Source organism: Ambystoma mexicanum, chromosome 6q (assembly GCF_040938575.1).
Source record: "Ambystoma mexicanum isolate Mex_15411 chromosome 6q, UKY_AmexF1_1, whole genome shotgun sequence".
Lineage (NCBI taxonomy): Eukaryota > Metazoa > Chordata > Amphibia > Caudata > Ambystomatidae > Ambystoma > Ambystoma mexicanum.
In genome coordinates, this window is record NC_090937.1 from 380,092,079 (window position 1) to 380,115,887 (window position 23,809).

The 23,809-nt window shown below is 46.8% G+C and overlaps 2 protein-coding genes across 2 annotated transcripts in view; one reads left to right on the forward strand and one right to left on the reverse strand.

Annotated features, from left to right (window-relative positions):
• The window catches only part of LOC138516052 (THAP domain-containing protein 2-like), a 152,718-nt gene extending 135,848 nt beyond the window's left edge, over positions 1 to 16,870 (reverse strand). The window contains exon 1 of the mRNA XM_069630864.1: positions 16,649 to 16,870. Within this exon, the coding sequence (XP_069486965.1) occupies positions 16,649 to 16,719 (71 nt within the window). The 5' untranslated portion in view covers positions 16,720 to 16,870. The remainder of the gene's footprint in view (positions 1 to 16,648) is intronic.
• A 571-nt stretch (positions 16,871 to 17,441) lies between these two features.
• The window catches only part of HADH (hydroxyacyl-CoA dehydrogenase), a 525,417-nt gene continuing 519,049 nt past the window's right edge, over positions 17,442 to 23,809 (forward strand). The window contains exon 1 of the mRNA XM_069630865.1: positions 17,442 to 17,678. Coding sequence (XP_069486966.1) covers positions 17,553 to 17,678 — 126 coding nt within the window. The 5' untranslated portion in view covers positions 17,442 to 17,552. The remainder of the gene's footprint in view (positions 17,679 to 23,809) is intronic.

The window sequence follows — 23,809 nt, forward strand, 5'->3', positions numbered from 1 at the left end:
AAGCTGCCCCCAGTAGTCGGGCATACAGACGGGAGACGGCAGAGATAAGTAATCTATGGACGGGGCTCCAGAGGGGGCCACAGCCACAGACTATGGGACTTGATTATTGCATTAAATGTAGCTTCTGAGCTGGTATGATTAGGTCGGAGTGAGACTTGATCCGTGAGCATGGAGATTTTTACCCAGTTGGGGTAGCTCATAGAGCTAGTCCTCATACCCCCAGTTAGAGTAGTTTAGGGAAGTTACCGGTAGACCGGTGACACCCTGCTGGGCTTCTGTCCTCGACAGTTCGAGGCAGAACCAGAAGCAGGGTCGCTTGAGATCCAGGAATGGAGCTGGGCACTTGTTGGGGTTGGGGGTATTGGGGAGGGAAAGGGTGAGGTGTGGGGAGTTGTTGTTGGGAAAAGGGGGGAAAGGGAGTTGGTAAGGGGCGGGCAATGAGCCAAGATGGTAGGATTAACAGGTGGGAGGGTGGGCGGAGAGGGAGGGTAGGATATTGGAAACATGGCATCGGGGTGTCTTGTGGTTACCTGGAAAGTTTGGGGCCTCAATAATTATTTGAAGCGCAACACATGTATGATGTACCTGAAAAGGATGATGGTTGACATAGCATTGTTGCAGGAGACCCACCTCACCGGGGAGAAACTGGAGGTGGTTAAGAGGAAATGGAGGGGGGAGCATAGCTGGTGCCACATATTCGGCCTACGCAAGAGGGGCTATTACATGGGTAGCACCCCACGTACCATTCCAATTGCTTCAGTCCACGGGAGATCCAGAGGGCAGACTGGTCGTTGTGAGGGGGATGCTGAAAAACCGGGAAGTGAGTATTGTAAACCTATATGCCCCTAACCAGGATACAGCGGCCTACTTTCGGACCCTGTATGGTAAGATTAGCCCCCTACTGGGTGGCGGGATCCTGTGGGGAGGAGATTTTAATTGTGTATTGAACCCTAAACTGGACAAGTCAGACAATAAGATAGACAAGCTCGCCCCGTCTGTAAAGGTACTAAAGGCCCTCCTGAGGGACTTTGACCTTGTGGATGTTTGGAGGCAACTGCACCCAGTCGACAGGCAATACTCACACTACGCAGCACCACATGATCTGTACACGAGACTGGACTACGTGTTCACCACTGCCGATATGGTAAGCGATATGAGAGGTGCGGAATACAAGGCTAGAGTGCTCTCAGACCACTCCCCTCTGGTCCTGGAGTGGCAACACCAGCTCCTTAGAGCGTGGATACCGACATGGAGGCTTAGAGCCGAAGCTCTGCAGGACTCAGGATTCCGGGAGGATTTAAGGGAGGGGATCACAGAGTACTTTGAGATTAATACTGGTAGTGTCCGATCGATGAGGGAAGCATTTAAAGTGATGGTGCGGGGGGTGGCTATGTCAAAATCCAGAGGACTCCAGGGGGACAAAGAACGAGAGCTGCGGGGAACGGAGGAAGAGCTGGAAGACATTATGCGTAGGGGAGGCGCCACCAAGGAAGACGGGGTCAGGATGAGACAGCTTCAACAAGCTAGTTGCGATCACTGGGACAGGCTATGTAAATTAAGCTACAAGAAATACATGGAAAAGCAGCATGCGGGGGGAGACAAACCGGGAAGGTTGCTGGCCAGGCTTTATAAAAGCGAGGCACCAAGGCCCACGATCAGGGAAATCAGAGGAGAGGGAGGGCGAATCCTGGACACCCAGGAAGGAGTGAATGACAAGTTCCTCAGATACTACAAAGGGCTCTATGAGGACCCGGGCGGAGCTGGAGACCGAGAAATCCGGGACACGCTAGAAGACATGGGCCTGCCCACCTTAGACGACTTAGAACGGGCAGATCTAGATGCCCCAATCACAAAAGAGGAGCTAGAGTTACTAATTCGACACCTGCCCACTTGTAAGGCTCCGGGGACAGATGGGCTCCCGAGCAAATTCTACAAAACCTACAAACAGGAGCTATTGCCCCCGTTGCTGGCTATGTTTAATGAGGCGTATGAGCAAGGCAGGTTGCCGGAGTCCTTACGCGAGGCAGTGATTATCCCGCTCTTAAAGCCAGGTAAGCTGAGCACGGACTGTGGATCATACAGACCCCTGTCGATGCTCAACCAGGATAGCAAAATCCTTACAGCAGTGCTGGCAAACAGGCTCAAGCATGTTCTCAGCAAACTGATCCATCCAGACCAAACAGGCTATGTCCCTGGGAGGAATATAACGGATAACCATAGGAGGCTGCACCACATAATCGATCAGACAGAGGGGGACCATGGGGCGCTGGCGATCATCTCGCTCGACGCGGTCAAGGCTTTTGACTCAGTGAGATGGCCCTGGCTGCTGGCGACCTTAGAGGCCTACGGAATGGGCCTGGGGTATCTTAGGTGAGTTAATATGCTACACAGCTCCCCAATGGCTAGGGTTAAAGTGGGAGCCGTGATCTCAGACAAATGGCAACTTAGCAGGGGCACCAGACAGGGCTGCCCCTGGTCACCTATGCTGTATATATTAGCGTTGGAGCCCTTGGCTGTCTGCCTTAGACAACAATATGGAGAAGTTGGGATACGCACCGCAGGAGGTCTGCACCTCATTTCATTATATGCCGACGATATACTCATGTACCTGCGCTTCCCAGAAGAGAACACCCAATACATCCTGGAGGTGATGGAACGATATGCCGCCCTCTCCGGCATAGCGGTAAACCCCCAGAAATCTAGTATGTTTCCCTTGGGGAGATATAGACTTGTTCTGCCAGGGGTTCTGCCGGTATTGCCAATACCGTGGCAAACCAAGTCGTTCAGGTACCTCGGTATTGACATATACCACACGACGGAAGAAGAACATAAACACAACACAGTGAAGGCAGTTGATCATATCAAAAATAGCATGGGTTTCTGGTCCAGACTGCCCCTGGCCATGATGTGGAGAGCAGCTCTAATCAAGACTTTTACACTTTTTCGTAAATATCCCACATGTGATCCCTAGGCGTTTCTTCACTAGTCTCCACAGCTTGTGCAGGGGCTTCATATGGCATAACTCTAGGAACAGGGTGGCCCTCTGGAAATTACAGAACTCGTGTGACGGGGGCGGGGGGAATTAACCTGCCGAACTTCGAGTTATATTACCTAGCGGGTCAATTACAATACGTGGCTAGATGGTTGTCTGAGGAGGAAACAGCGGAAACTAGGCTATTGTGTAGGGAACCGGCCCCTTATTTCCTTAGAGAGGTGGTGTGGCTGCCTAAGCCTAGGGTATTAGAGATGGCATGGCTGTTGGTGCTTGGCTGGGAGGTGTGGCATAGAGCATGGCGGTTGGTGGGATGCCCGGCCCCATTTTCCTTGCAGGTGCCATTGGTGGCGCTATGCAGAGAGGACTCCCAATTGATACAAGGGGTCCGTAAATACTGGGAACCCATGGGTCTGGCTACTTTGAGAGACATATGGCAGGATGGAGAGGCGGTAGAATTCCAGAAATTGATAGAGGACACGGGGGTGGGGGTGCATAGAGGGCAACATATAACGCACTCCAGAATCGTTAAGCGGGTGCGAGAGAAATGGCCGGCGGAGGTGCTCACGGAACAGCCGGACGCCACCATGGAAATGATATATGACATCTCGGAGGGTGGGCACGAGATATCCCGGGTATACAAGTTACTGGGGTCCAAGGTGAGGAATGAATTGTCCCAATTGAGACGGCTTTGGGAGGAAGAGGTGGGAGAGCCTATGTCAGATGGGGCATGGGATAGAGCCCAGAGATATCATAAGAAAGTGTCCCGAAACGCGAGGCTCCAACAAATCCAATTATATGTTACGCATAGGGCATATTTGACCCCCAGTAAGATTGCTAGGTTTGGGGGCCAGATGACCCAGAGATGAACCAGGTGCGGGGAAGAGGAGGCCGGGATGCTACACGTGTTCTGGGCTTGACCGGAGGTGGGCAAGTTTTGGGATGAACTGAAAATACGCCTTGCTGAAAAAGGTATTAAGCTGGAGGTGGAGCCGGCCTGGGCATACATGCTAGGAGGTTTCCCTAGGCCGTGCCATCTGAGGCACATCAGCAAAATGAAGGACCTGGCATACATCCTGGCCAAAAGAAGGATTGCAATGTGCTGGAAGGCAGCTCACAGGCCCAGGATAGAGGTGTGATGGGCTGACCTTTTGAAATGGGCCAAGGCGGAAACGGTTGTCTGGTATGAAGCGGTTAGCAGGGGAGGTGAGGAGGAGGTGGGACCCCTAATCGAATGGAGGCAATTGGTGGCCACCATAGTGGGCCCCCCACAGCCTGATTTTACAGTGAGGACGATGTGGATGAGCGGGAGACAACAGATCCACCTGTGGACATACGAACTGATGATATGGACAATATGGTTCGAGTTGGGGGGGCGGGAGGGAGCGGGACTGATAAACAGAGCCTGTGAAGTTATCTTGTTAAACATGGATATGGAAGTCCTAATCGTTGTAATGTTTGTTGTGTAGTTGTTTTAAAAAAAACTTTTTTTAAGTTTTTTTTATAAAAACACCATGAAAAGGGAAAACAAAAAGATGGAACTGGAATGGAGGAAAGAATACAACCCAGACAAAAAAAAACACTGTTCCAAAAACAAATCCACGCATACAAGAAGGAAATTCAAAAGGCGAAGAGAAGGCATTATGATGACAGAATCACCAATGCCACCAACACACAAAAAGAAATGTTTAACATCGTTAAAGAGATGAGAAACCCACCAGACTGCGAAAACACCCCAACACCTTCAGAGAAACTTTGCAACGACCTGGCAGACCACTTCAAGAAAAAAATCAATGACATCCGACAAACCATACAAGAACAACGAACCAACCACGACATACAACCAAAAGAACCTAACACAGAACCACAGCACAAACTCAAAAGCTTTCCGGAAATTTCAGCAGAGGCATTCGCAATACTGGTAAAACGCAGCAAGAAAGTTGGATCGCCCATGGATCCCTGTCCCCCGGACATCTACAAATCAATCCTCGCACAAGGAACGCCAGCAGAATACTACAGAAACCTTCTAAATGTATCACTAGCAACAGGGACTGTACCAAGAATCTTCATTTCGGCATATATCAAGCCACTTCTAAAAAACACAAGTGGTGATGTAGAAGACCTCTCCAACTACAGGCCGATCTCAAACATTCCCTACCCGGCAAAAATCCTGGAAACCTACGTATATAAACTTACCCAAGAATACGTAGAAAAACACCACCTGCTAGACCAAGCTCAAGTCGATTTCAGACCAGCAAGAGGAACGGAAACAGCACTACTATCCATCTGGGACAAACTAAAAACCAACGCAGACTCAAACACAACCTCAGCCCTTATTCTGCCCGACCTCTCCGCAGACTTTGACACAGTTAGCCAAGACACCCTGACCAATAGACTAGAAGACATAGGCTTAACAGACACAGCACTACTCTGGACTAAATCCTTCCTAGCAGACAGAAAAGAAACCGTTTGGATTAAACCCTTCAGATCCACTCCACGAGTTAACGACTGTGGAGTGCCACAAGGATCTTCACTATCACCACTATATTTCAACATCTACCAGACTCCGGTCATCAAAATCTTCAAAAAATACAACATTACTTGCTACAACTATGCAGATGACACTCAAATCATCTACCAAATCAAAGACTCCGAAGCAGATCATTCAGCTCTTCGACTGTCTGAAAGAAATCTTCAGCTGGATGAATGCCAACAACCTGAAAATCAACCCAGGAAAGACAGAAATCATGATCATATCCAAAGACCAAGAGAACGAAACCGCCATCCCTTGGCCAATGGAAATAGGAACAACACCAACACCATCTAAGGTAGCAAAAAATCTGGGAGTCCTGATGGACAATACCCTAACCTTAGAACCACAAATAAATGCAACAGTGAAGAAATGCTTTTTCCTCCTCCACACAGCAAGAAGAATCCTACCTTTCCTCTCCTTCACGCACAAAACCCTCACTATCGTCGCCCTCATCATGTTAAGAATCGACTATGCAAACAGCCTCTACCTTGGAATACCAGAATACCTCCTGAAGAAACTACAACGGATCCGAAATGCAGCAGCCAGACTACTCTCCAAACTATCCAGAAGAGATCACATCACTCCTGCCCTAAACACACAACACTGGCTCCCAGTAAAACATTGCATCCACTTCAAAACCATGTGGATAACGCACAGGGCAATCAGTGGACAAGGAGCAGAATTCCTACAAAAGAAAATAATCTACAAACCAAAGAGGCCCCTCTGATCCAGCAACGAAATCCGCCTGGAACTAAAACCATACCTTAAGAAAAAACTTGGAGGCACCTCCTTCTACCATTTAGCCGCAAAAACCTGGAACAACATCTCAAAAGAGATCAGAAACACAGAAGATCACCACAAATTCAGGAAATTACTAAAAACCTGCCTCTTCAAGACCACAGACAAACTGAAAACCGAAACAGAGAAAAAGGATGACGGAACTGGAAAGGACACCGACAGCCCCAGAACCGACAGAGAAGCTCCCGCAATGCCGGATCGGTGACACCGGATAAACTGAAACACAGGTGACACCCATTGAGACAGAGTCAACTATCCCAGCCAATCCCATCTCCACTGCACCTTAGTTGCTACCAGGTACCAAAGTATCAATTGAATTGCAGACACACTAGCAATCACCACACTAGCTGAGTGGTGGACATTAGCAGGTGCACTGGCCACAAGAGCAGGAAAGGACAGGTGGGGTTGTGATAGAGGCTGGTTGAGGTGGGGGCCAGATGTGAAAGGGACCTTAGTGCAAGATGGGCCCAGATCAGGACAGAGGAGCATCAGGAGAGACTTTGCAAGCCCAGCGCCTCAATTCAGGATAGAGATGCCAACTAACCAATTCTACTAACAATTTCCACCTCTGCACACACCTCTCAAACTCCAAACCAAACACAACCACAACCATGCAGCACAACAAACCGCACAAACTTCACTATATTACAACAACAAAACAAAAACACACAAAGACTTCCCCAACAGTTCACGACGACTACCGGCCGCAAACACCCCAGGCCCAGCCAACGAATCCACCGGGCTGTGGCCATCAACAGCACATCACTGCTCTCTTGCACTTTTCCTGCTTCCTCCCATTAACTAACCCTCCCTTCCTCTTACAGAGCTGCCAGTGCACCAGGGGACCACTCCGGTGGTGATAGTGTGCGGTACAAATGTCCTTTAACATTAACCTGCAGTTTATGGTGCTGGGTGCGCATGTGGATGCACAAATATTGCAATCTTATACTGAACTTTCTACTGCACGTGCTTTCGAGTGACAGGACACTTGCAGGTCGATTTTGTAACGCTACCAACGAAGCGTTGTGCAGAATTGACTGTGTTAGATGCTAACGTCTTGGATGGCATTGGTGGAATCATGTGTGCCTAGTCACCCCTACCCAATGAGGTAGTGGTGGATAAAAGATAGTGGCAAGATAGTGCTTTACTGGGGTGCGGCCCTCGTGGTACTTTGGGAAGCACACGTGCCACAATGTGTGCTTCTCACCATGCTGGCCAATGGACATGAGACTTTGGGGATTATCCAATCAGGTACTGTGGGTGTGGTTCACAGGAAGGGGCGGTAATGCCGTCGTACATTACTCTGCGTAGTGAGGCTGGCTGACATGACGAGACGCAGTGTCTTGACTTTGGGTGATGCCTTTGTGATAGATCTGCACAAGTATGCCCTGGAAAGACATTTTGATGGCAATTGTGGTTTGGAAGGAGTGGACGCATTGTGGAACGCTGAACATGAGCGCAGTTTCGCCGACATGCATGCACTTTGCAAAGACTTGGCCACTTTTGCTACTGCGGATGTCATCGTAATCCACTACGGCGGCATGCATATGGGTTATGTGTCTTGTTTAGGTTTGTTCAGTCGACTGAAGAGGTTGCTAAATCTAGTGAAGAGGCCTTTTCCCACTGCCAAGGTGCTTTTCTCATCCATAACACCACAAAGAGTATGGGAGCATTTCCTGGAAGTTGTTCCGAGCCAGAGGCAAAAAGGTGTCTAACCAACAGAAGCATGTATACTTTTTTGTCCGCTGGTGGGATGTTCTTCTGCAACAATTACCTCATTAGTTGTGGAAATGCTGAGTTTTTCCAAGCAAATGGCATTTCGTTGTTGCCCATTGGTAATGCTGCTTTGTTTGCCCGTCAACAAGATGCTGTGAAGAGTTTACTGTAACAATGTGAGCACAAGAAAACACAAAATCAAATAAAAACCGAAAAAGGTGTTTCTCTATCAGCATCTAAAAACATTTTTTTTAAAGTCTCTTTTCAAAGCCACCCCTTACAATGAACTCCCTCTACCCTGGTTGCAAGTTATTCCCCCACGCAGCACGAAAACAAAATACGGGGATTTTGAGGATGGTGGCCATGGATAGGGGACTGTGGGGATTGTCCAATGAGGTACACAGGGTGTGCGTCACAGAAAAGGGCGGCAATAGGAAGAAGGACTCCTCCTGCTTTACTGGGGCACGGCCGTCGCAGTACTTAGGGAAGCGCACGTGCAACATTCTGTACTTCTCACCATGCTGGCCAATGGAAATGGGAATGTGGGGATTGTCCAATCAGGTGCTCAGGGTGTGCGTCACATGACAAGGCGGCAACATTTTTTTTCAAAACTCCTAGTGAGGGTGGCAGGCAGAAATGGCGAGGCGCACTGTCTTGATAGTTGGTGATGCCTTTGTGGCAGATCTGTTGCAGTATGCCGTCGAAAAAGGCTTTCATGGCAATGGCGATTTGGAGGCTGTGTGGTGCCGTGGCGATGTTTGCAGTTTCGGTGCTGTGCTTGTAGTATGTCGACTAGTGGCCATTTCAGCTACTGTACATGGTGTGGTAGTGCACTATGGAGCGTTCCATTTGGGTTCCATGGGTTGTTCCCGTGTGTACCGTCAACTGAAGAAGGTGATGAAAGCAGTGAAGCGTATTTTTCCCACTGCCAACGTGCTTTTCTCATGTATACCACACAGAATAGTATGGGACTATTCCAATGATTCCTGTCACCAGCCAGAGGTTGGAAGGAGTCTAATCAACAGAAGAATGTGTGACTTGAGTGCTGCTGGTATGTTCTCCTGTGAGAATGAGAACATTGGTTCTCGATATATACACACCTTTTCAAAGCAAATGGCATGTCTTTGTCGACCAGTGGTAATGACATTTTGTTTCACAATCTACAGGTTGCACCGAAGACCCTATTATAAGAATGTGCGCTGACGTACAAAACACAAAAATACACGTAAAAACTGCAAAAAAGGGTGTTTTTGTGGAAGCACCTTAAAAAAAAAGGCTCTTTTCAGAGCCGCCACAACTAAGGCCGTCCCCTATCCTGGTTGAAATGTATTCCCCTACTCCCGCACAGCACGAAAATTCTGCGGACATCGCGATACGCCCCTTTTGCAGATGACTGCCATAGAAATGGGCCAGTAGAGGCTACGGGATTGGTCAATAAGGTTTCTGGGTGTGGTGCGTATGCACAAACTGTGGTACACGGTGTATTTGTGGACAGAAATGCATAGGGTACGGATATGGCTGTGTGTTTCACAAGCCACAGCGTGTAGGTTTTGGGGGGAGTTCTAAATACATTGATTGAAAGTGAATGAAAAACAATGTACAGTGGCTCCTCATTTTGGATTATATCATGAGGATGTGTAGTGCTATGGAGTACCTACAATGAAGTGACTGATGGTGGCGCGCGATTATGCCGACATTATTGTTGTTCATTGTGGAGGGAAAATTGCACAGCATGTTACATGAGTTTCAGTGCAGTTTGCGATGAAGGAGGCACTTGCCCAGGTCGTGCGTCTATTTCCGATCTCCTGCATAACTTTCTATCGCATTACGCAGACACCGATGTGGCTGCATTATTTTTCACTTGGTCTGCAAATGGAGAAAGCAGATTACGAAGAAGTCTATTTGGGCCTTTCTACGAAATGTGCCAATGGCGCATTTCATACATGGGAATATGACGTTTCACAGCACGGTTTTCGCCACCAATAACGTTCATCTTACTATTCCTGCCATCCCGAAGGCACACCCCATCCAAATTGCCTTGCTGCCTTTCTTGAAAGTAGTGGAAGCATTTTTGTGTTGTGCTCTTAAACTCTTCAAAACGCTCTGCAACACGTAAAGAAACCTCTTTCTACAGCAAACCACTTTCCACCTGATTCCACTATTGTTTTCCACAGTGCCAAGCCTCCCTTGATTTTGCGCACATTGTGTGGAACGTATACGGTGCGCCCCGCCCTGCATCCGTTCATTGGCAATTCCATTGTTCAACTCTGAAAGGAGCTTTCTTTATTTCCCTTCTTTCCCAGTTAATTTCTATTTATTTTGGTCTTCCAACACATGCCACAGTAGGAACGGCAGGCAAGGCCCAGTACGGAAGGGGCAACACCTGCATGGATACCATAGGGGACGTGCAGAGATACGAAAATATTGGGTGGCCCTCACCCACATAGGCGCCAGTCATTGTCATGCTCCCGGACAGACCCTTCCCACGCACTTCCAAATACCTTCTCTCTGTAGAGTACTGTATGGCAGTACATGCACAATGCTATGCCCTTTGCTGCGTAAGAGTCTGTAGCACGGCATATGGTCTGCAAGGATGTTTTAGAGCTCCGCTGCCCTACAGGAGTGCCCCTGTTGTTGGTCGCAGCAGATGTGGAAAATGCTGTACATGAAATTACCCTACTACATTGTTGCAAGGGTGGTAGGCTGCCCGTTGCTCCCTTGTGCTTCCATTTCAGTTGTCGTCACATGCAGTACAAACACTTCATGCTACGCCATTAGCCGTAAGAGTAGCATTCACGGAGATGCATACATTCTGGAATACAAGAATGTTTACAAAAACGCGAAACACTGCTTCATTACGTGGAGCAGGAAGAAAATTATTAAGTGCGACCCATGCGGCTAGAGTACTTTTCTAACCACCACTGACATTGTCTGCGCATTGAACATTCTGCTGTTTGCATACTTGCCTTTACATGCACTAGTATGTGTGTGACGAAGCCGCACCAGCTTTGCCATTTTGCAGACTCACTACAAACTGTCACACCTCCAGTTACATGTTTTCTTCAACTGTACGACCTGCAGGTAACCCCATGACACTTTCCGTCACAGTGCTCAGTGCAGAGACAGTATCTGATTCACGGGTCATGGAAAGGCAAGCAGCACATCAATCAAATGAATGCGACATTTAACACGCCCACGTTACACTGGAAGTTGCTGTTCCTTGTTTACCAATGGGGCTCATACAGCCAGGCGTGCTGCAGCCATACATTGGTAGGTTTGCAGAGCCACCCACGTAGTACTTCAAATGCAGTAGCCTACGGTATTAATAGGTAGGGCTGGCGACAGGGGCGGTGTTACCAGCACACAGAGGATGCCCTGCGCATGGGTATAGCTGTAAAACGGATACACGTGCGCTCCCACAACTATCTAAAATTGCATTAGAAGATGCGGCCACACGGCCACTAATGGAGTCCTACGGATACTTGCAGTGATTGCACATACGCCGGCCAGGTGCGGTCTCCCCATGAAACATCCATATTACCCACCTGCAGTCATCTCGGCCAGTACTGTGCGGCACAGATTCACCATGCAATGTTAACACAAAAAGAGAAACCACTCAAACACGACACTTACCATGTACATCTGTAATTGCTAAGCTACACCAACACTATTAGGAAAAGGAAGGGGCAGCACAAATGAATACATACACCGGAGAATTTTGCCTTTCCACAAGTTCATCATGAGGGCAGCCAAGGAATCAGTCACAAACCGTTGTTAACGGGACGTTATGGTTCAGTTGCAGTACCAAACAGCTATCATCTTTACAGAAAACACTATGCTAAAGCAACGTTCTGGTTACAGTGCCCTACTAAAAACCTATCAACTTCAGTGAAAAAACGTTGAAGGGACATTATGCTTCAGTTGCCCTAAGAACAACCTAGCAACTTCAGTGCAAAAACTTTCCTTTCCCCACAAGGATAAAAGGTGGACCATGAGAGCACACTATGATCAAGGCAGACAGTACAACGAGACAGCTAATCCAGCATGGCAATTCAAGAGGAGGAGAAAGGTGGTGAGTACCAAAGGGGTGACAAGAAGAGAAGCAACCTTGCCCTTTCGATCCAGACCCGCTGAAACTCCCTGCAAGGAACAGTAAGACCGTGAATAATAGCTAACGTGTGTTGCGGCAGATGTCACAGTACACAGAGCCTGCCTACGCAAATAAGCAGGAGAGAGAGAGAGCGACGCCTACTACCGTGGTACCGTCCTTGACTCCGGATGCCAAAGAAGCCAAACAGTTCATCAGTCAGTGATTCGAGGGGAGAGCCGATAAGAAACCGAACTGTGTTGAATGAAAATTGCAAAGTGGCAAAAGAAGGGAAGTTCAAAGAACATTTAATGGTAAGGGAAGACCAGCTGCAGAGGGGTCCAGCACACCGTGGGAGCTCACTTGAGAGACTCTGGTGAAACCCACATTTGTGTTAACTACTGATAGGATGACCTTAACCAAAGGGTCAAAGTGGTCATAGGGGTCTTGTAAAATCTTCTGTACAGTTGAAAGTCTTTGACCAGCAACGTAGAGAGAAGAAAGGAGGAACTCTGTGTGAATGGCTGTAGTGAACCCTGAGGGAGGCTATTAATTATCCACACAGTGTTGTTTAAAAAGACATTAAGACCTGTGAATACACAGGACCAAGTGTGGTTGTGAGACGCCGTAATGAACACGACCGAGGGAGGCGAACAGTCGTGAAGGGTCTGAGCCCAGCCAAGGGGTATCCTGGGGTGAAAAATCACCACCCAAAGACTGATGAATATAAAAGGAGAAAACGTGTGAAAAAGAGAGTCACCGTGAACCCGGCTGAGGTAAACTGAGAATCGAGAGGGGTCTGCGCACGGAAAAGCGGGACCCAGGGGTGAACCACTATCACATTAACTACCATATGAAAATAACTTAAAGTTGTTGTACAAGACTCGTGTGAGAGAAAGCCATAGTGAACCCAACTGAGGGAGCCTGAGAGTCAAGAGGAATCTACACTCGGACGAGGGGTACCCAGGGGTGAACACTATCACCCTAATTACTGTATGAAAGGAACTTTAAGTTGTTGTGTGATACAACAGGTCCTGCGATACAACATGTCCTGAGCGAAAGAGACTTTTTGACTGAAGAGCCTGATAATTGAAAGCGGAACGGTCAGCTCGTGCTGGGAAAGCTCAAGCGTGTGCTCTACTCAGAAGTGCCACCTTGTCCTGTGCTGAAAACATGGGGAAGGAATACCCCTGGCTAGCACATCCTGACTTATTATTTGTGATCACTCTTTTCTTTATTGTGCACCTTATCCCACACGCTGTAAGGACTGGCAACAGTTGTTTTTTTTTTTAGTACAGGACCTTTTATTTTGAATAGACACCACAAGCATGCCTTATTTTACAGTTGATGGTCAAAGCTTGCTCCCATCTTAGATTTAGGTTAGATTAGGTGTTTTTCCAACCTGCATACTGTTTAAATAAACACCCTTGAATCAAAATCACTTGTGTCCGTCTTTACTGTTGCCACCATGAGTTCCTTACAGAAGCGACATGGGAATTGTGTTGCCTCCCCTTCGGCTTGGTGTCGGCACCATGGTGTTTCACCAAGCTGATGAAAGCTGTAGTGACACACCTGAGAGAGCCGGGCATCCGACTTATAATATACCTGGACAACATTTGCATAATGTGCCAGAACAAGGAATTGCTTGAGGTTAAGGTGAATATGACACTAGAATTACTCCAACGACTGGGGTTTCTGATAAACTGGGAGAAAAACTGGGAGAAATCCAGGGTTCACCCAAAACAGTCCATGGAATTCCTGGGATTTTTAGTAGACTCGCTCCAAGGTTCACTCAGTTTACCAATGGCCAAAGTGAACGACATCAAGAAGCAGATCAGACACACGCTGTCGAGAAGACAGATGTCGTTACGGGAAATTGCCAGGCTAGCGGGATGCTTGTCTTCATCAATTCAAGCCATATTCCCGGGGCCTCTACACTACAGAGCCTTGCAAGGGTTAAAGATACATTACCTCAGGAGGGGCGAATCGTCCTAATCTCTCAAGAGGTGAGAGAGGGGCTAGAATGGTGGCTCCATCACATGGAGGCATGGAACAGCAGAACTATATATGTCCGCAGTCAGGTATATAAACAGATTGAGAGGCACGAGGTCCAGAATGTTGGCAGAGATGGCAAAGGAGTTCTGGCACCTCTGTCTACAGAGACGACCTTCAGTGAGAGCGGAATACCTGCCGGGACGCAAGAACGACATAGCCGACTTGAACTCCAGATTTCTCAGGGACGCCAGCGATTGGAAGCTGGACAAGGAAGTGTTTCAGGAACGGATGACTCTATGGGGATTGTGTCAGATCGACCTGTATGCATCGAGGCTGAACAACCAACTACCTCTTTCTTCAGTTGGAAACCATACCCAGGGGCAGAAGCAGCCGATGCCTTCCTCCAGTCATGGGGGCTAGGTGTGAGTTACGCACCCCCCCTTTTCGATGACCGCGAGGATGTTCCCTCAGGTGAGGGGGCAAAGGCATCTCGGATTCTGATCACTCCAGATTAGAAGGGCCAATCTTGGTTCACCAGTCTAGAGGAGTTATCAGAATACAACCCGGTTCCTCTTCCCAAGTACAAGTTCATTGTACGAGACCCCAGAGGAGGCAGCCACCCACTAGTGTAGACAGGCAAACTCAACCTTATCGCTTGGCCAATTTCAAAGGATCTTGGGTTAGGGCAGGCCTATCGACGAAGCTGAACTCATCATCAAGGAGGCTTGAGCACCAGGGACTCATAGAGCATATAAATCTGCATGGGCAAAATGGCGTAATTGGTTTATGGAGAGGTACGTATATCTTGATGGAACAGATGTGGTGCACAAAGCCAATTCTTTTAGCTCAATGAGCAGCACTGGGGAGACTGTTTAGGACCATTAATACAGCCCGCCCTGTGATATCGGTGGATCACCCTACCGATTTAAGGGGTACCAATAAGGGTACACCCTCTGATATGCAGACCGTTGAAGGGGGTAAGAATGTCTAGACCGCCCAGGAAAAAGTACTCACAGTTGTGAGACGTGGATGCAGTATTGAAACTTTTTTAGCATGGCCTGATAATTCATAATTATCTAGGAAAGCGTTGTCAGCTAGGTTTACTATATCTCTTGTGTCTTCTTTTGTGTAAAGGAAAAACAGATGTCATGGCGCTAGAAGGGACTAAAAAGTCAATATCGCTGACTGGAGTGACTTTCTTAATCTCGAAAAGGACAAAAACACGATTCAAATCCGTTTCCAACAAGGCATTTCCAGATCAACCCAAACTATGCCCAGTTAGATGCTTAGCAGCACACGAGGATATTGCAAAGGATGTGAGACCAATGGGGATATCACAGTTGTTCATAGCTTTATGTAGGCCGTACAGGGCTGTGACACCAGCAACTTTAGCAAGATGGTTGAAATGGGTGATGGTACAGGCAGGTATCGATGTTCACTGTTATGGCGCACACTCAGTGAGAGGGGCAATGGCCACAAAGGCTTATAATATAGGAGCCAGGTTGGAAAACATCATGAGATCAGCAGATTGGTCGAGAACCTTTAGGACCTTTTAGTTCAAGCCTAGGGAGAATATGGCAACATTGGTGGCAAGTAAGCTTTAAACAAGCATAATCAGCCTCTGGTTTTGACACAGAATTCATATTTTCAACACTCCAGAAAGTCATAATTCTATTAAAGACACAAAGGTGAAGGATTAGCCAACCTTGCAATCGTAATTGTATTTGTGATGCTTCTAGCATGTTTATGGTGACTTGAACATACTGTTATTGATATGAAAAACCACACTCTTCAACTAACAAAGCCATTCTCCTCCCCTCCCTCTTGATTTCTGCCTGTAACCATTATGCTTTCTTCTTGTGACACGTTTGTATTTTTACTATTAAGATCGTTGTCTGTAACAGCGCCACAATACCTTCAGGCTCATGCTGAGCGCTTTAAACATGTAAATAAATAAACGTGATGTATTGACACGATTGCCTGCCTGTGTGTAATTCAGTGTACTGAGATAGGTTTATTGTTGTAGGTACCAACGTGGATAACAAACCAAATGGAAGCTCATAGTTGGAAGAGTTATATTGAAGTTCACGTTACCGTTGGGCGCAAAGTTGGATCAGCAAAAGAAAGAGGAGGTTTCAAGGAATCAGCAGTGTTGATGGGTTTATATGGATGTGGATTAGCTAGCTTATTCACGTCTTTTTACGGACCAATAATATCTTGGACTACCAAAGACTGTATAAGTGGGACTTACAGTTTTCCAGCTTTGTTACTGTTTATTATTGGTTTTGTGAAAGCTGCTTGTAAAGTGTTAAAAAGAAAGCATAATCCCTCTTTAATAGACTTTCTGCAACGAATGTGATGAAAATCCGAAGGCACTTGCTTGCAAAACATCAATTACCAGAGAGTGGCTGCGACATACAGTTCTGACAACCGGCACCACATAGTGCTGAGCAACAAATATTTGGGTCTCTCAGTCGAAGTATACTCCCAAGATGCAGTGGGGCAGGCCAGATCTAGCATCACTCACCTGTGGAAGCTATAATCACAGTCCTTTTTCCAAACACTTGAGCACGCAAGAGCTGCACAGCCAGTGGGCATGTTGCAGGAACCTCGTCTGGCTGCAAGGAGTTATTTTGTTAGTTCCTTCTCCCCTGCTCCTCCGTGAAATTAGGCTGCAGCTTCACTAAAAGAAAAACACTTAACCAAGATGGCGTCCATCCACCTGCAAACCTGAACGAGGGTGTGTATAAAAATGGACCTTCTTCAAATAACACAGTGCACTGTATCTGACGACGATGAAATAGTAGCAAAACTGCAAAGGAGCCACGTTTTATTATGAATACGAAACAACTTATCCGGCAACCACTTCCGAATGATCATACTATAGCTCGAACATGCAGTGTTAAAGTTTTTTAAAAAGTGTCATAAGCACACAGATATTTATTAGAACTCTGTGGTCAGACGAGAGACCATTAACTGTCCGCGGCTGTTATTGACATAGAAGAAAGACACAATACAACTCAATGGCAGTCTTTGAAAAAAAAAATATTGACATTGTTATGGACACAGAAGAGAGACTGAATAAATTGTACTATCTGTCAAGGGCACAAGAAGAGACTAGAAAGCTATGTAAGGAGACGAGTATGCCTACTTACTCATTTTAATGGAAGTGGGCCCTGGGGATCTAGGTCCTAGATCCAGCTAAGTTGTGCGATGGCCGTTTCTTGTATCTGAAATAAAAAGAAAAATAAAAATGTCCATAAAGGTCGATATGCTTCTTCGTTGGTCCCTCTTTTATGTTCATCAGCACCAATCTGTGCTGTTACTGCGTCAGAAGTAGCTGACAGTGTCTCCTCCCCCTTGGTCTCTGTCATTTGGCCCCGTGGGTTGAACTCGTGCATTGTTGCTTTTGGAGGACGCTAACAAGTATCATGGCTTTCGCTACTCGGCAACTCGTCCGTGCCATGTCCTCTGCCAGCTCGGCACAGGCGAAGAAAATCGCCATCAAACACGTAACGGTGATCGGTGGTGGGTTGATGGGCGCAGGCATTGCACAGGTGAGGTTTTATGAGGCGTAAACAGCCCAATGCTTTCCAACTGTTGGCACGCGCACACTTAAGAATGCATGCACATGCCAGCGGGTGTAAGCATTAGACAGCGAATTTGCAGCAGAAAGAGGTATATTTTTATTTGTTATTCGCCCGCAGCCAGAGCTCTGGAAAATGAAACCTGAAGTTGGCCGAATGGAGCTGAGCGGATGGATAAAGTTTGAATGCACGAACTTTCCATTGTATGCATTGGACTGGTGCAACCTGACCTTTAGTCGGTTCAGCTCCTTATTGAACCCTGACCTCCGGTGCAATGCAGTGAGTCGGTGGTACTTGAGCTCCACTGATTGCACGATCCGACGCGTTCTGAGTGCTATTTTCTTAAATGTTGAGCTATTGTAGGTTGGATGGTTCATCTTCATTACTAGATCTATTTTTCCTTCTAACAACTTTCACCTGACTGAGGTACCTGTTAGGGGGCTACCTCGGCGTCACGGGCCGGCCTGATCTGGAACGTGGGCACGCAGCGTACATTTGTGTTGCCGTGATTACTCGGCAGGAACCGTTCCCGGGGGCACTCGAACGGATCAATGTTGCCGTGGTCACACGACTGTACTGCCCGAGGGCACAAAGACTCAGCCTGCAGATCCGTGATCATACGGATCAGCTGGGGTGCTGCTGTCAGGGGCGGATCCAACCACAACATGTTTGGGGGGCTGTGTAGGGCGGTTGATTTTCTCCACCCGGAGCACAAGAGGCTGAATAGATAATACCCTTCCTTTGGCCCATTAGATGCATCTTTCACCCGAACTCGCCAGAGGCTTAGCTAGAATTGTGTATCAAGTGGGGCTTGGAGCTAATGAAGTGAGGCTCACCCTAAAGGGAGCCTGAAGATGGAACCGGGCTTGTTCTGCACCCGGCTGAATCTGTAGGAGCACATAGTGTAGTGAGGGGGAGCGAACCAAGGTGGGTTCGGAGGGTTTCTCCCCTGAGAAGATGTTAAAATGTGTGCATTTTACAGTGCACTTTCTGTTACACATTATGTAAAAGCCACACGGTTTACAATCGGTTTTGTAGGGTAAGACATGAAACAAGTTTATTAGATGCCGAATCATCAACAATGTACAGGGCCATTTTCAAACACATTTTCATGATGGTGTAGCCCACGTATGCCAGTACTCTGCAAGTGTAAAAAACATATTCATACTGATGGTGCCCAAATATGTCCCTTCTGGTGCATGTATATATGCCAGTATTCCCACAAAAGAAAATGCACGTTTGCTTTGCCTAGGATGCCAGTAATGATACTATAACAAAATGTGTTTATCCTGTCTCTGCTGTGCCATATCATCGCGTAAGAACATGCACCGGTTGGCTTTGCCTTACTGCCAGTAAAAAAAGTAAAGCCATGCCACAGTAAGAAAACATGCCTTTACTGGCTACCTGGTACAATAACTCAGTGGGTTGAGCATTCGCTGCCGAAATCTGAGTGTGATCCGCAAGTCGTAGTTTCATCTCGGCCTTTCATCCTTCTGAAGTCATAAATGAGTACCAACTTCGGTAGGATGAACTTTTATATAAATAGGTTCTCTGTACAGTGTGTTGGCGAAGGCGCATTAAAAAGAACAAATCATTATCATTACACAAATCCCCCATATTAGAACACTCATGTTGTATTTGTCCCCTAACGGCATTAAAAAATGTCGTGCCACCTTAAAAAAAAAACATTGCCTTGCAGGCTGCATAAATGACCCCTACCCATGTAAGAACACTTATCATGTTGACTTTGACCTTAATGCCAGTAAAACAATGCCGTGCCACAGTAACGAAACATGTCCTCCCCGTGTAAGAACACTCACCATGCTGGCTTTACCCTTTAATTCAAGGTAATTTCATGCCACAGTAGGACTCCCCCCACCCTACCCCAACCCCCTTTCACATAACACTAGAGTTGGCTTTGCTTTGCCCAAAAATGCCAGTAAAACATGCCATGCTCCTGGAAAAAAAATATCATTTTCCAATGTGCGCGCGCTCACACACATATTCCGGCACCCATACAGCTTCTGTTATTCACACGAGCACCCAAGAACATTCACACTGCATTCTCATTCACAGGCGCACTCATACCCATGTACACCATTCACACTGCATTCCTTCACATGCATGTACTTACAGACACCCCCTCGCATTCAAACATACATACTCGCCCTCACATGCATACATTCATACATATAATCCTCACATGCATACAAACAAAACCCCATTTTTATTTTTTATTTTTATTTTTTTTCTTTCCTGTTTCCCTGTGGACCTGTTCAGGCCCTATCCTGTGTATGCCTCTCCATGTTGCAGGCTATTTAGTTAAACAAAGGAACGCTAATCATTGGGGGTATGGCCAACTAAACGTTGAGCCCATCAGCTAAGCCTTTAGCTTCCACATAGGGGGTCTATTTATATCCCTTGGAGAGGATTTTGTCCCCTACACGTTTGCTAATGGCGCAGTCACGTTAACAACTATTTCTCACCTCAGAGAGTGGTGTATTTACTTACTTTTAAAGTTTAAAAGTTACGTTTAAACGCAAGTAAATAAATCGCTCTTCGAGGCTAGAAATGTGACAGCTTCTTTCCATCTGAGCCTGGGCAGGGCCTCACAGAAGAGTGACTACTGCTCCCTCAAAGTGGGAGGGCTCTAGCCCTCCCAAGCCTGGTGCTGCCCATGGCTGTAATACCGTGATCATACGGCGGCTACCTGCCCACAATAAATGAGCCAGACACAGTTTGCCATTCATGGAATCTGCTGCTGTACTGCGTGCACTTCCCGGCTGAGGCTTTTAATGGGAGGCAGTCATTACAGAGTCATGACTCACTCTTAAAAGGGACAACACCACAGTACCCCACCTCCTCCAACTGGAACTCCTAAAACTTGTATATTTTCGTTGTCTCCCTCCTTTGTGGAGTTCAATGCCCCCAATGGCCCAGATTATATTGTCAATGCTGACCATTGTATTCCATTCAGGGCATGATTCTGAGCTTGTGCAAAATGTAGTGTTGAAAGCAGACATTCTCCCCTCCAGTTTCCAGCTCCACCATTCTGAGGTGGGTGGAAATATTGGAGGGGAAATGTGGTGCTTCCCAGGAGCAAAAGCTGCTTAAATCTATCATTTAGATAGAAACGTGTGCCACTGGCATTGCAAGACAGCCACTTTTCTATTTTCCGAAAGTTTTCTTAGGCTCTCATTAAACTAGACAAGTGGTTTTGCGGTCTAGGAAATGCTCATAACGCGAAAAGTGTGATACACCATTTAATGGCACCTCACAGGTGCTGTATTTTAACTCCTCTCTTTGACGTGTTAAAGCAGTGCTTTTGAAAGAAGAATCCCCTCGCAGTACCTGCCCTGCATTACTCATGGTTGCTAAGGTTGTTGTCAAGCAGTGAATCAGGCACATACAAGTCGTGGCTTTGATGCCAGAATACATTACCCTTTTAGCAGAATATAGTGCTTTTAAGGAAAGTGTTCATCCTTCATAGATGAACATTTTCCTATTTTTGTATGTACCTCAGAATCAGGCCCTCAGGCTTGGCGAGGTGGCATGTAAGTACTATGAAGTGGAAGAGTAGTACTAGGGGTTATAAAGATTACTGGTACATGATCAGAGCATTACCTCCACTGTCCTCATCTTCGTCCCAGTCCTTATATGTCTGAGGAATGCTGCACGAGCGAAGAAAGGCAGGGACTACCAAGAATGATTCTAGCACGCACCAACCCCAATTTATAATGAATCAGTTCTCTCGTATTTGTGTGTTCCAAAACTCAATACCCCTAAAGAAACAAAACATTTAGACACGGTTGTGTAAGTTGAGGCGATAATGCTTAACAAGTGTTCTTGTCCGCTCAAGTAGCCACTCTATGTATTTCCTGAATGAGCATTCCCCATGCTTCGGCCCAGGATACCACCGTACATCTGGAGGAGCTCCCTATGTATAAAACATGACACTGGGCCTTCTGACAATGAATGGGCCCTGTATATGGCCTCTCTAATCTATCTACTGATGGTAGGAATGGTAGCCTTGTTCGTTGGGCTGTACAGAACCAGTGGAGAGCTAGTGACTGTTATGCAAGAATTGGTGTAGTCACAATGAGATACTACACAACCCTTGTTATTAGGTAAACCACCTTTTGGTATATGCCTGTACTTCACATGTTGGTAGAGTGAATGAGCGCTAGGCGTATATTAAGAGGGGTAAATGTGAGCTGCAAAGCTGTAGCAATGAAATTCGCAAATACAAGCAGCCAAGTAACACTTGTACTCAAGGTTTCAGTTATAAATAGTTATTTATTTAACATCAGTTTTTAAGTCAGCGTTCTTTGAAAAGGGCAAGATATGTAACCATCAAATATACTTTTCCGGAATCAGCATAAGTACAGTAGATATTCTTGAGCAATGCTTTTTACACACTTCCTACACCCGGAGGTGACTTCATTCACAAGGACAGTAATGGTATTAATATATCACTAGTACACTTAGCAGATTCTGAGGTTGCAGAAAGGGAAGGTTAAACAGGTTCTCAGGGCATGTGAGTATCCTTAAATCTTCCTATGAAGTCTAGACAAAACCTTTCCCAGCAATAACAGTCTGAAAACAAGTTAATACCTCTGAGGGACAGAAAATATCAAAGTCAATGGACTAGAAGAGTCTGCAGGGAGCTAGGACAGCCAAAGTCAATTGGAGCACAGTCTGTAGAGCTGAGGCACTGTGTAGTTAATAAAAGTCTTTCACAAAGTTAGATTTTTATCAAAAATCACTGTAGGGTCGGTCACAAGCTGTTACACTTGTTGAAATTAACTCTAACAAAAGTAGCTACTGAAGTCTCCACTGAAAAGAGAAAAACGAAAGCCATTGAGGTAATTACCCCAAGTCTGAACAGTACCTCTTGTTTAAAGAAGAGTGGTCCAGCTGAATTCTGTCATTTTGCAGCGATGCAGATCCTGAGTTCCTGAGCCTCAGTCGTAGGGACAAGAGGGAGGACATCTGGAGGACTCCTGCGACAGCAATTTGGAGGTCGGCAGTGGCTACGGGCTCTTTTCGGAGCACATGCACTTTGTGTTTTCAGCGCATGGTAAATAGCACCACCGCAGATCTTTGATACCGGTTGGGCTTCCTTCACTCCTTGTGTCCTGCACTCTGGTGAAGTGACTCGTGCGCTGGTCATCCTGCTTCTGGAGGGTCCTTGGGAGACTCCTGGAGCTTCTGGCTGCATTGCAGATGTTGCACTCTACTATGGATTTCTCAACCTCTGGCACTCGGTATCTGCATCAGCAAAGTACAGCCAGTTGGGGAAGATGCTCCAGTGGAGTTCAGGAGGATGCAGCAAGCTTCATTCATGGTTTCTTCGTCGGGTGTTTTTCCCAGTTGTCGACTCTGCCTCTAGTCCCAAAACCCTTGCCGTTTTTAAGCAGGTTTCTCCCATTCATGCACAGCCTAGGCTGTCGCTCAAACAGCAGGGTGGCTGTCCTGAAAGGACAGCCAGCCAGCCAGCCAATTGGGACTGGATGCATTCAGGCATTCCTAGAGACAAAGGACAGGGGAGTTTCGGGAACCTCCCTCACTTCCTGCCCTTCCAGGCGCACTGGAGCCAGAGGCGGATTTCAGGACTGAAGCCCGCCAAAGGCAAAATGAACAAAGGGCTCAAACCTTGCTTGGCGTGCAGAGTAAAACCCAAGAAAGACCTCACAAACAGAAAATGGTGAAAAAAGAAGACCGAGGCGATTTTGACATGTCACCCACGGGTGCTGTACTCCAGCTGAGGATTCAGCCTGCGGTAGAAAAGCACAATTTTAGGAAAATTAAACCACTGCCACCGGCCATTTAAAGCAGTGAGGGTAACATACCACCGGCCATTTAAAGCAGTGAGGGTAACATACCATTTTTTACATGAGTAGGTAGGATAAAGGGGCTACTAAGTAACCCCCCAGCACTCCACATAAAATGGTGTGTGCTGGACCAACTAAGAGAAACGGTAAGTAAAGTCCATTTCACTTTAATATTCTTGGGAATAGTAGTTCACACAAGAAAAGGTATTTAAACCTTATGAGAAATCTAAAGGATTTCTCTGTGACACTGCACTGAAGTACAACAAG